The sequence below is a fragment of the Filicampus tigris genome, chromosome 13 (genome assembly GCF_054856515.1).
Source record: "Filicampus tigris isolate MCC_2025a chromosome 13, RoL_Ftig_1.0, whole genome shotgun sequence".
Classification (NCBI taxonomy): domain Eukaryota; kingdom Metazoa; phylum Chordata; class Actinopteri; order Syngnathiformes; family Syngnathidae; genus Filicampus; species Filicampus tigris.
In genome coordinates, this window is record NC_141229.1 from 21059273 (window position 1) to 21071442 (window position 12170).

At 39.2% G+C, this 12170-nt stretch overlaps 1 protein-coding gene across 3 annotated transcripts; it reads left to right on the top strand.

Annotated features, from left to right (window-relative positions):
- Positions 1 to 1637: 1637 nt before the first annotated feature.
- Positions 1638 to 8938, top strand: dio2 (iodothyronine deiodinase 2). 3 transcript variants are annotated; one of them, XM_086049598.1, is made up of 3 exons: positions 1638 to 1991; positions 2840 to 2943; positions 8417 to 8938. In XM_086049598.1, exons 1-3 carry the CDS (start codon positions 1767 to 1769, stop codon positions 8523 to 8525), a joined length of 438 nt encoding a protein of 145 aa, XP_085905724.1. In that variant the 5' UTR covers positions 1638 to 1766; the 3' UTR covers positions 8526 to 8938. The 3 variants fall into 3 exon arrangements, 2 of the variants coding, with proteins under 2 accessions (XP_085905724.1, XP_085905723.1); XM_086049597.1 differs by lacking the exon at positions 8417 to 8938 and having other exon boundaries at positions 2840 to 5992; XR_015089298.1 differs by lacking the exons at positions 1638 to 1991; positions 2840 to 2943 and adding an exon at positions 6260 to 8130 and having other exon boundaries at positions 8417 to 8527.
- The last annotated feature ends 3232 nt before the right edge of the window (positions 8939 to 12170 follow it).

Consider the following 12170-nt stretch of genomic DNA (forward strand, 5'->3'; position numbering starts at 1 on the left):
ACTTCAGCTTCCCTTCTTCCTTCCATCTCTTATTTCTTTCTCTTGCCTTTATTGAATATTCTTCGGATTTCACTGGGTCATTCTAACCCCCCGCCTGTACTCTGTCTATGCTATAGGCTTTGTGGCATTTGGGTGTTTTTCCCTTCAAATTAAGATAAAACATGGAATAAAATATTGTTAAAATCAGAGAGATCTATGTATGACATATGTATCTATGTATTATGTTATTTAAAACTTACTTTATTCAAAAAGAAACATCATATTGTCACTACCAAAACTATTATGTCACTACCGAAACGTTTTGGTAGTGACCGTTTCAGTAATGACGTTTTATGATAGTTGTTGACAATACTCAACAATGCTAGGCACAACGTGGCTACCACAGACAGTTTTGAGCAAGTGTACAAGATAGAAAACACTACATTTAGCATTAAAATCAAAAGTGCTCATTTTATTGCAGAAATGAGGTGTTCGGTAGTGGCGGGCCTTTAAACCACATGCTGATTTTCAGACTTTGGAGGGCACATAACTTAATAATGCTGTCAACTAATTACTCGCCATGTGGCCAGTGATGAAACCTTTCTGTATGTTTCGGTAGTGACTGTTTCGGTTTTATTTTTCCCTTCAAATTAAGAGAAAATAAGGAATCGAATATAGTTAAATTCAGAAAGCTCTATGTCTTACATATGTATCTATGTATTATTTTATTTAAAACTTACTTACTTTAAAATAAACATCATATTGTCAATACCGAAACCATTATATCACAACCGAAACGTTTTGGTAGTGACGTTTTATGATAGTTGTTGACAATACTCAACAATGCTGGGCACAACGTGGCTACCACAGACTTCTTTGAGCATGTGTACAGAAATAGAAAACACTACATTTAGCATTAAAATGCAAAAGTGCTCATTTTATTGCAGAAAGTAGGTGTTCGGTAGGGACGGTCCTTTAAACCACATGCTGATTTTCAGACTTTGGAGGGCACATAACTTAATAATGCTGTCAACTAATTACTCGCCATGTGGCCAGTGATGAACATGAAGGTAATGTCTCTTACTGGTGAAATTTCTGGAGATGTGGCTAAAACCAAGCCCTGCTTGCAGACAAATACTCTTTGCGTTTCGGTAGTGACATGAAAAAACCTCTAATTTGAAAAAAAATGTACAAAATCAATGTAAATCTTTCACCATACATTTAAAAGCAATCAAAATGTTCTATTAAAGTAAAGTATTAAATTGGCAAAAACCTACTTTTTTTTTTTCATCAATTGAAATTTAGGAGTTCGAGATTGGGACAGCCACCTCCCAATAGGAAGTGACATATAAAAGACGACTTTTTATACATTAAGTTTAATAGTATCTCAATTAATGCCTTGTGGTAAAATAGATCATAACAAGATATTCCTAAATATGCAAGGTCTGAACACTTCATTGTTTTTTAAAATGTGATTTTTATTGTAGGACAGCAATTATATATATATATATATATATATATATATATATATATATATATATATATATATATATATATATATATATACACACACACGCACACACGCAAACACACACACACACGCACCCTCAGAGATGTGATTACGTCGTGCTCACCTCCCCTGTCGTGTGCATAAAGTTGGAAGGGTGCACGGGGCCGTGCTGAAGGCAATGTGGGCAGTGGCTGAGTGAGCTGCTCAACAGTGGCTTACGGCGCGCTATGACGGGCAACTTGTTGCATCTCTGAGCGATCGCTTGCAGGGAGGCAAAATGGGGATGGCCAGCGAAGATCTGCTGGTGACACTCCAAATATTGCCTGGTTTCTTTTCAAACTGCCTCTTCCTGGCGCTGTACGATTCCATGGTGCTCGTGAAGCGCATTGTTTCGCTTTTGAGTTGCTCCAGGTCCGCCGGCTCGGGAGAGTGGCGTCGCATGTTGACTACGGCTGGGATGCGCTCCGTCTGGAATAGTTTCTTGCTGGACGCGCACAAAACGGTACGACTCAAGTATTGCATAGTTGCCAACAATGCAACGTTAAATCCTCAAATTACCTTCATATTACATTTGCCTAATACGCGATCAATATGCGACGTGGCCTGATTTTTTGTTGTTGTTGAATTTACTACGAATTGATTGAGCATACAACATGCACCGAAATAACATCAAAGCACAGCTGATGTCATACACATTTAGGCCCACCTTTGTTCATTTTGTCACATCAAACCCTAACTATGGCATGCAGCTCGGCTGCAGTGTGAGCGCATACACGATGTGTCTGGAAACATGCTCCTGTAATCATATTTCATTGTGGTTCTGTAATCTGACATCAGAACTAGAAATAACATGTCAGGCTAAACGAGAACAACTGTTGGATCTGCCTGCAGTTTCAATGAGAAGAGACATGGCAAAGAAGACAACGGTGTTTTATTATTATTTTTATTATTATTATTATTATTATTATTATTATTATTATTATTATTATTATTATTATTAATAATAATATTATTATTATGTGGTGTAAGAATGAAAAGAAGGCTTCTAATGTTGGAGCACCAGCAGGGGTTAAGGCAACGATTGTGGTTTTCATGACACAATTTAAAGTAAACAGTGGCATGATGTTCCAATTGTAAATATTTGACCAAAGCCACAATCCATCCAAAGCTAATCTAATCACTGACTGTTAACCTATATCTGAAATGACAGAAATCCCGCCCAAGAGATCAAAAGAGGTCAAAATGGAGTTTTACGACATGTACATGTACGAGCATGAAGTCATACATAATGGCACTGCTTTATCACTGGATCTGGGAGGTGACCGTCAACCTTTGTTGTTGCTTCCTTAGGTCAAACTTGGCTGCGAAGCACCCAACTCCAAAGTGGTGAAGGTGTCATCTAGTCTTCAGTGGAGTAAAAAGGTTACCACTATGCCTAACGAACAGCATGGCGGGTGGGTCCGAAATCGGGATGAATGCCGCCTCCTAGATTTTGAGTCGTCAGATCGCCCTCTGGTGGTCAACTTTGGCTCAGCCACATGACCCCCTTTCGTCAGCCACCTGCCAGCTTTCCGGCAGTTGGTGGAAGACTTCAGTGATGTTGCTGATTTTCTGCTGGTGTACATTGATGAGGCTCATCCATCTGACGGTTGGGTGGCCCCACCTATGGGCTCTTGCTCGTTCGATGTGCGCAAGCATACCTGTTTAGAAGAGAGGATGGGAGCAGCGCGTAAGCTGGTTGATCACTTTTCTCTGCCCCCACAGTGTCAGCTGGTAGCTGACTGTATGGACAACAATGCTAATGTGGCTTACGGGGTGTCTAATGAACGCGTTTGTATAGTACAACACAGAAAGGTTAGCTATCTGGGTGGCAAGGGGCCTTTTTTTTACAATTTGACAGCTGTGCGGCAGTGGCTGGAACAAAGCTACGGTAAACGGTAAAAGTCATCAAAAGCAGGTCAAGAAGAGAAAATAGAGTATCCTGGTTTTTTGCTCCAAAAGATAAACTTGATTTTTCTTTGTGTATGTGAGACATGACAAATAATTAACTGACTGATTAAACTGTAAAGAGGAAGTCAACCCCCAAATATTCTTGACAAAAATATGTTCTATGCAGACCCACTAGTCGAAGCACAGCATTCTGATTAATATTGCGTTTGTGGAATATGAGTTTAGCAGTAAAAATCCACCTGTTTTTAGCCATCTTAGCCGGAGGGTCATTTTGTCAGTTCTGTCGACTGAAAATTACGCCACATTACTCAGGACTCGTATACCGACCAATCATGGCTCAGCTTAAAAAAACAGGAACCGTGATTGGTTGCTACCAGAGCCCTGAGCAACTGTGATGTCATTTTCAGTCGACAGATGTGACGAAATGGCCACCCCCTGAGATGGCTAAAAAAAGGTGGATTTTGCTGCTTAACTCATATTCCACAAATGCAATATTACTCAGAATGCCATGTTAAGACGAGTGAAGGCGCATAGAACATATTATTGTAAAGATTTTGGAGGGGTTGACTTCCTGTTTAAACATGTAGTTGTACCAATGACTAAACTCATTCTATGCTGCTACAATTCCCTTTGATTCCTGAAATTGAAGAGAGAAAAATAATTGAGAGAGAAATAACAACCCATGCTCTTGCAGTTAATTAAGGAGGTTGTGCTGGTCTTAAAATGTGTTTTTCCACCACAATCCATTGTAATAATTCCACATATACTTTTATGTTGCTTTTCATACACGCAGGTCTTGACATGGTTTTGAGACAATGTCAAACTAAAACGTATTTCTTTTGCCAAATTAAGAAAAAGCAAACACTCTAACGTGATGCTACATTGCTGCTGCTGCTGCCGCAAAAAAAAAAAAAAGTATGAGCATACACGTCGTCCAAAACTCCAAAACAGTATTTGGCAACCTTCCTGCGGTGGTCAAATTAGGTCACTGCAATATTTCCCCTTTGTTTCTCCAATCACTGCCACAATTCAGAGACATTGTAAATGAGCAGTCCAGCCCCAAATCACAATTACATCATTCCTTCAGACTTGTGTTCTCGGTCAGAAAGGCCTCACAATATGTTTTTGTCGTCCACTTTCTCATAAACTTAATGATATGTGAAGCATCTGGAACAACTGCTGCATTGAGTCTCTTCAATTTCAGTCTCTGTAGCTTCATGCATGCTCACTAAGCTTGTGAGTTCAGTCTATTCTTGGCAGACCTACAACATAACTTTTGCCCTTTTTATTCATGGCTGGTTTATTTCTACTATAACAAAAGTTTCAACTTTCTTTTGTTTACATGTTTTATTCCTGTTTTGCTGCATGGTACTAGTTCATATATATGTATATATGTATATATATATTAGGGCTGTCAAAGTTAAAGCATTTTGGAGATTAATTTAAATTTTATAACGCATTCAAAAAATTAAATCAGTTTACTCGGTTGTATTTTACTTCCTGTGACAGCTTCCCTCTGCTCACTTTGTAGCCAAACTTAGAGGAGAGTCACTGTCACAAAGACACACTTTTATGTAGTCCATCCATCCATCCATTATCTATGCCGCTTATCCTCACAAGGACCGCGGGGAGTGCTGGAGCCTATCCCACCCGTCTTTGGGCAGTAGGCGGGGGACACCCTGAATTGGTTGCCAGCCAATCGCAGGGCACACAGAGACAAACAAACATCCGCACTCACAATCACACCTAGGGGCAATTTAGAGTGTCCAATCACCCTACCAAGCATCTTTTTGAATGTGGGAGAAAACCCGGAGAAAATGCAGGCACGGCAAAAACATGCAAACTCCACACAGGGAGGCCGGGGCCGGGATCGAACCCACAACCTTTGAACTGTGATGCGGACGTGCTAACCGGTAGACAACCGCCCCTACTTTTACGTAGTTTTACTTGAAAAAGTTGCTCGACGGCTCATTGGAGAAATCCAAAATGCACACTTCGCAAAGCACAATTCAAATACCATATTAGTTGTATGGTTGTATGTTCTATGGTGTTTCGTTCAACAGTTGTATTTTACAGGAAAATAGTCATATTCAAGGATAGAAAAAACAAATATTACAACAGTCTTTGATTCAAAATATACTTGTCATGTCATGTCATCTTCCAAACCGCTTATCCTATATAGGGTCGCGGGGAGTTGCTGGAGCCTATCCCAGCCGTCAATGGGCGAAGGCAGACTACACCCCGAACTGGTCGCCAGCCAGTCGCAGGGCACACATAGACACTGTCACTGAGCGGGAATCGATCCCACGCTGCCCGCACACAACTCAGGCGTGTGTACCACTACACTATCAGCGGACATTTCAAAATATACTTTTAATATAAATTTTTGCCATATTAATTCCAAGATTTTACTCAAGTATATATCGGTTCCAAGCTTTGTAAAAAAATGTAGTTGAAAAACATGATTAATAGTGATTAGTTATGGAAAAAGTTGCGATTAATTACTTTAAAAATGTGAATTGCTTGACAGCACTAATATATATATATATACATATATATATATATATATATGTATATATATATATATATATATATATACATAATATATGTATATATATATGTATATATATATATATATATATATATATATATATATAATATATATGTATATGTATATATATATATAATATATATATATATATATATATGTATATATATATATATGTATGTATATGTATATATATATATATATGTATATATATATATATATATATATATATATATATACATATATATATATATATATATATATATATATATATATATATATATATATATATATATATATATATATCTTCAAACCAACAATGGGATAAGCATCATTTGAAACCGATGTAAATTAAAACAGTACTATTTAGATCCTTTTCTACCTCCATACAATTTAATACACCATAAAATTCTCTTTCGGAAAATAGCCTTTATAACGTTTTTTTTTTTCTTTTCAAAAGGTGTAGGAGCAAAAGTCATTAAACATTGGAGCTATGAAAACGAGATGTTTTAACATTCTTGCTTTACACCTTAAGGTGCTCGGCAGTCTGAAGTCATGTTGTAACATGAATTTTACCAAACAGATTATGATCTCTCATTCCTATTAAAAAGCCAGGTGCACTCACATTTAAATGATGACCGCATGCATGTTGCAGGGTTACAACCTTGTTTGCTCGCATATCAAAGAAAACAAGAAATGAAGAACTGGATTTAGGATTCAACTTAAGTACACAGTCTATTTGAAAGCGTCATGCAGTAATACTGTATTCAATAAATATAGTTTGCGCTGTTAGGGTTAATGACGAGCTACTTAGAGTCTTTAGAATATAAATCGTTCATGACACAATCATTAATTAGGGAATCTGTGGATACCCTTTTACATTTCGCATTCTGCTTCCTACACATGAATGCTTTGTAAGATGTATAAAAAAGACAACACACATGCTGCTTCGATTCTTTACTTGCCCCACTCAAGAAGCGTGTTGATGGAAATGTGGGTTTTAATCCTGTCTGTGTATAATATTTTGGGCGTTTCAAAATGTACAACACAGAGGTCAAATGTTCATGTCTGTTTTTAATCTTAATTTCTCAGAGAAACTGCAAGAATGTAAAAGAAAAAGTGGAAGCTGGTGGAAAATTCCATGACGGTCATTAAAAGCAAACGGAAGTATCACTGCCAACAAGACAAGTTTCAACAACTCTCCGAAGCTTACCAACCTTCATTGTCTTAAAACATTTCAGTCAACATTGCTTAGGCCTGATTTTAGTGCATACCTGAATTTCTTTTTACAATATGTTGATAAACAAAAGTTGATGTCAGTGTGCAGGTGTGTTATTCAATTTAACTTTCAAATGTTCTCCATGACAAGACATTCATATCATCTGACATTGAACTAATATTATCATGCTGGTGTAAGACCTTGTTGTTGAGTGTTTGGGAAAGGTATCATCTGTATGGTATGAGTGTCCATGAAACAGATGCTTGGTCCTCCTGCTCATGATGATAAAGGTGTACTGATGAAAACCTGCGATGAAAGAGTGTATAACTCAGTCTCTGGTTGGATAGTAAACCACACCTGATCAACTTTAGAAGGAACAACTGCATCTGTTTCTTTATGTCTAACATGAAACTTTTTGTCACAACAAACCATATTTTGTCATCTGTTTGAATTCATGTTCAGTTCAATACGCTCTTGTCTATTTTTTGAGGAAAATAATAAAATGAAAAATAAGCCAAATGTATACCGCTGAATATTTTTCTTCCCATTTGATATGAGACAAAAAAAAAAAAGACCTAAAATATTTTGCTGTAGTTGGACCAGTTCTGGGTGTACACAGCCTTTCGCCCACTTACAGCAGGGATGGGCTTCAGCACGCCCGCGGCCAAGTGAGGATAAGCAGTTCAGAAAATGGATGGAGTAAAATACTTTTCTCATCACAAGAAGAATAGAGCGCTGCCATACTTGGACAGAGAGGGGGCTTGCCAAACAACCAATGGGAGGTCCTTCCAGAGGGAAGGACCAGCAACAGAAAAGGCTTGATCCCCTCTGAGGCTCCCCTTGGTCCTCGGTACCTCGAGCAGCGCCTGGTCCGCAGACCTGAGGCTGCGGGAAGGTGCGTAAGGAGTGGAGGAGTTCGGAGAGGTACGCCGGGGCGAGGCCATTTAATGATTTAAAGACAAATAGGAGAATCTTAAATTGGACCCTGAAATGCACTGGGAGCCAGTGAAGGGAGGCCGCGTTGGTTGTTAGGCAAGCCCCCTCTCTGTCCATTTTTAAAACCTGGTTGAAGACACATTTCTTCTCTCTGGCTTTTGATCGGACAGATCAAATTTTCGGCTCTTTTCCGGTGTCAATTGTATATAGTGTTTTATGTCAATGTCATGTCATGTCATGTCATGTCATCTTCCAAACCGCTTATCCTATACAGGGTCACGGGGAGGGGCTGGAGGCTATCCCAGCCGTCAGCGGGCGAAGACAGACTACACCCCGAATTGGTCGCCAGCCAGTCGCAGGGCACACACAGACACTGTCACTGAGCGGGAATCGATCCCACGCTGCCCGCACACAACTCAGGCGTGTGTACCACTACACTATCAGTCACCTACTTTATGTCAATGTATTGGCTTTATTTATTTCTATTTTTATTTCTATTTTATATATATTTTTTCTATATTTATTAATACATCACATTTTTTTGTTTTTGTTCTATTTATTGTATTGTTTGTAAAGTGCTTTGTTACAGCTCTAGCTGTTATGAAATGCGCTATATAAATAAAATTGTATTGTATTGTATTGTATTGTGTTTCAAAAGGCTTCCAGCTAACCGGGACCAGCCAGTGTATTGTGTGGCCCATGTTTATTTTTTTTCCTAGTATGTAGAAACCTGGTGGTGAATATGACAGAAATCTCTGACACTGCTCTGGCTGACCAGTTGTTCATCCAGGCACAACTTTTATTCATGTAATTTAACACTGTGTGTGCGTGGGGGGGTCGGGGGGTGGGGGGCAGGGGGGTATTGTTGTGTGTGTGTTGCAAGAAAAATCTTAAAAAGACAACATCTTCCTGTGTAAAACACTTAAAATGTAGCATTTGTGAGAGCCACCCTCAAAGTGTGTATATATGCCAGCCAGTGAAGAGAAAGACTTTAATAACATTCAGACACTCAGTATTCGTGTTAAATGTGACAAAGGAAGCCATTGGAAAGGAAGAGACTAATTAGCTACACAGGTTCAAGTACAAATGACAAGAAGAGAGGAGATGTGAGTGTTGAATAGATGCTTCCAAGGACTTGGAACAAATGGTAAAGAGGGTCGGAAGAGAATTAGAGCGGGTTGCCCTTTTTGTTGTATCCCTACTTAACCTCTTGCACTTGTGTGTCCTTGCAACATGGGCCCTTGCTTTCAATATACTGTACACATTTGTTCTTTGTAGGCCAAGTTTACATCACCACAATATTGATGAGATTCTATACTATGATTCCGTAGTGTTAACAATGTTTATATTTCTGTTTACTTCCTGTTATGAACCACAGAAAGAATTTCGGGTCACTTTAACATTAAATCCATTCCTTACTTTGTTTGTTCTACAATACTTCATGCCCTTCCAAAACTGTGGCTTCATTTTTGTTTTGGTGAGGAATGTCTACTGATGTGCATTGGTTAGTAAACACTGTGACAAGACAAGGACGTTCACAAGTTGGAAAGAAATAAATCCAGAGCAACCTCAATTTAACAGACTAATTGGAAGGGCTCGTCCATTGGAGCTGATTGTCCCGTTACATAGAAGTACTTTTTTCCTGGCCTTAAAACACTCAATACAGTACAAAATAATTCAAAAATGAATGGATAAATAAATAAATAAAAAAAGCTTGAAACTTTTTGAAATGTTTTAAAGTTCATTCAGACTTACCTTGTTACCGAAGGATAGTGACATGCATCTGGTCGCGTTCAGGAGCCACGATGTTCGCACTTCCTTTTTTCACCTCCGTTACGATTCGATGCTATAGGTAAGGGCTTTACAAAAAAACAACAACTGCGTACTATACTAATAAATAGTGTGGTCGAGAGACGTGTACACTACTTGCTCCAATAAAAACAACAGTCATACATATACTGTCAATAGTTTGATACGAAACACTCCTTTGAACAATGTGCCTCGTGCGGATGCTAATATAACATCTATGCTCCATTAAGAGAGTCTCTCTCTCCCTCTCTGCTAACTATGTCACCGCATCTGTCCATACATTGAGCTCGTTCGAAAATACGCTCCGAGCGCGTACTGCTTCACAGTTCAAGCACGAGCTGGTGCCTGGTTTAAAACATAGGCTGCTTTCAGAAGTTAATGGAAGGGGAGCGCGCTCCGCCTTTTCGAACACATCACTCTAACAGTAGTGCACAGGCGTCAGAGTAAATTTCCGAACGTACCCCTAGTCTTGTTGGGAAAGTCGTCCCTGCCAAGATGGCTCCACATTGACATGCTTTTTAGCCTGCTTTACTCTACTGTAAAGTCTTTATCTATGACAAGAAAGGAGCACAAACTGAAAACATGTTTTTTTCTTGCCCTCCTTGGGGTTAAGCTCAGGGGATGTCGTTAATATTTGTCAACTGTGGGCATGTGAAGCCCTTTGAGCCGTTTCTGTGATTAAGGGCTATATAAATGATGACAATTGAAATGTGGAATAATAAATATATATTAGTACATTCATTAATATCAGAAGTAGTAGTTTCCGTCGGTGGTAGCAGTGGGATTAGGGCAGTGTGTGTATGTAGGTGTGTGTGTGTGAAGAAAGGTGATATAGTAGTGCAGCGGAACAGTTCACGCTCTAACCAATATTTTGCTGTCTGGACTTTTCTGCAGTGTTAATAACGTACTTATTGTCGCTGTTTTGTGAAAAACACGTATGTCCATTGTTGTCATTTTAAAATGTTTTACATTAATGGGGTGTCCACTTTTTGGATATTAACATATTAACATTTTTATATAATTAACAAAAAAATATATATATATATAAATACGATATGTTCCGCTACTGAATTTGTGTGTGAGTGTTTAAACAAAAGAAAAAAATCTCAGGTACAGAGTGGTCCGTGGTCTGGTACCAGTCTGCGGACCAGTGGCAGTGGTTGCAGACCACTGTTGTGGGGGGCCTGTGCCCCAGTTGAGCTTTATGCCTAGCAAAGCCCTTGAGACCAGCCCTTTGGTCTTGGTATGGGCCCTATTTTGTTAGACTGGCCCGTGTGCACTTGGCATAAAAATTAGCCTAACTTAATTTTTGTGCCGAAAGCAAGTTTAGCCTACTGTGTTTGGGGCCACTTTGCGCCTCTCTGGGCGTTCTGGCATAGAGAGTTGCCTCGCCCCCAATTCAGCCAACATTTTGGTAAGAAAATGTAATCTGCGCTCGGCGGAAAAACAAGGCATGATTTTTGTGCCGGGACAATGGTCTGTCAGCTTGTTTGTGAATTTGGTAGACGCGTTCCTGCCGTCTTCGATCTAACTCGTGGCGCAGGTGGTGTAACCCAATTTTGGTGTAGTTGATTGAGGCGCAGGCAGGCAAATTCGGCGCTCAGCAGACATGTGTGGTGGTTGTCATCAGATTTAGTGCGTAAATATGACATAAACATGGGACAATCCCTCTGAATATTTGTATAAATCAATTCATTGAACGATATATAATCATAATCACCTTAAAGAAGGAAGTCAACGCAAACATCTTTTTAAGAATATGTTCCATGCAAGCCCACTAGTTGAAACAGGGCATTCTGATAAATATTGCGTTTGAGGAATAAGTGTTAATCCACCAGTTTTTAGCAATCTCTAGGGCGGCCATTTTGTCTTCTGTCGACTGAACATGACATCACAACTGCTCACAACGACCAATCGTGGCTCCGATTCAGAAAACACGTCAGCCGTGATTGGTCGTTGTGAGCAGTGGTGATGTCATTTTCAGTCGACAGAAGACAAAAGGCTAAAAACAAGTGCATTTTGCTCCTTAATTTATATTCCACAAATGCAAAATTAATCAGAATGCCGTGTTTCAACTAGTGGCCTGCTGGGAACATATTCTTGAATTCTAAAAATATGTTTAGGTTGACTTCCACTTTAAAAGTATTTTAATAGCATCCCCGTCACTATTGGGGTGGGGGGCGGGGGTGCAGGTATTATGCTGTCACACACGGACGGAC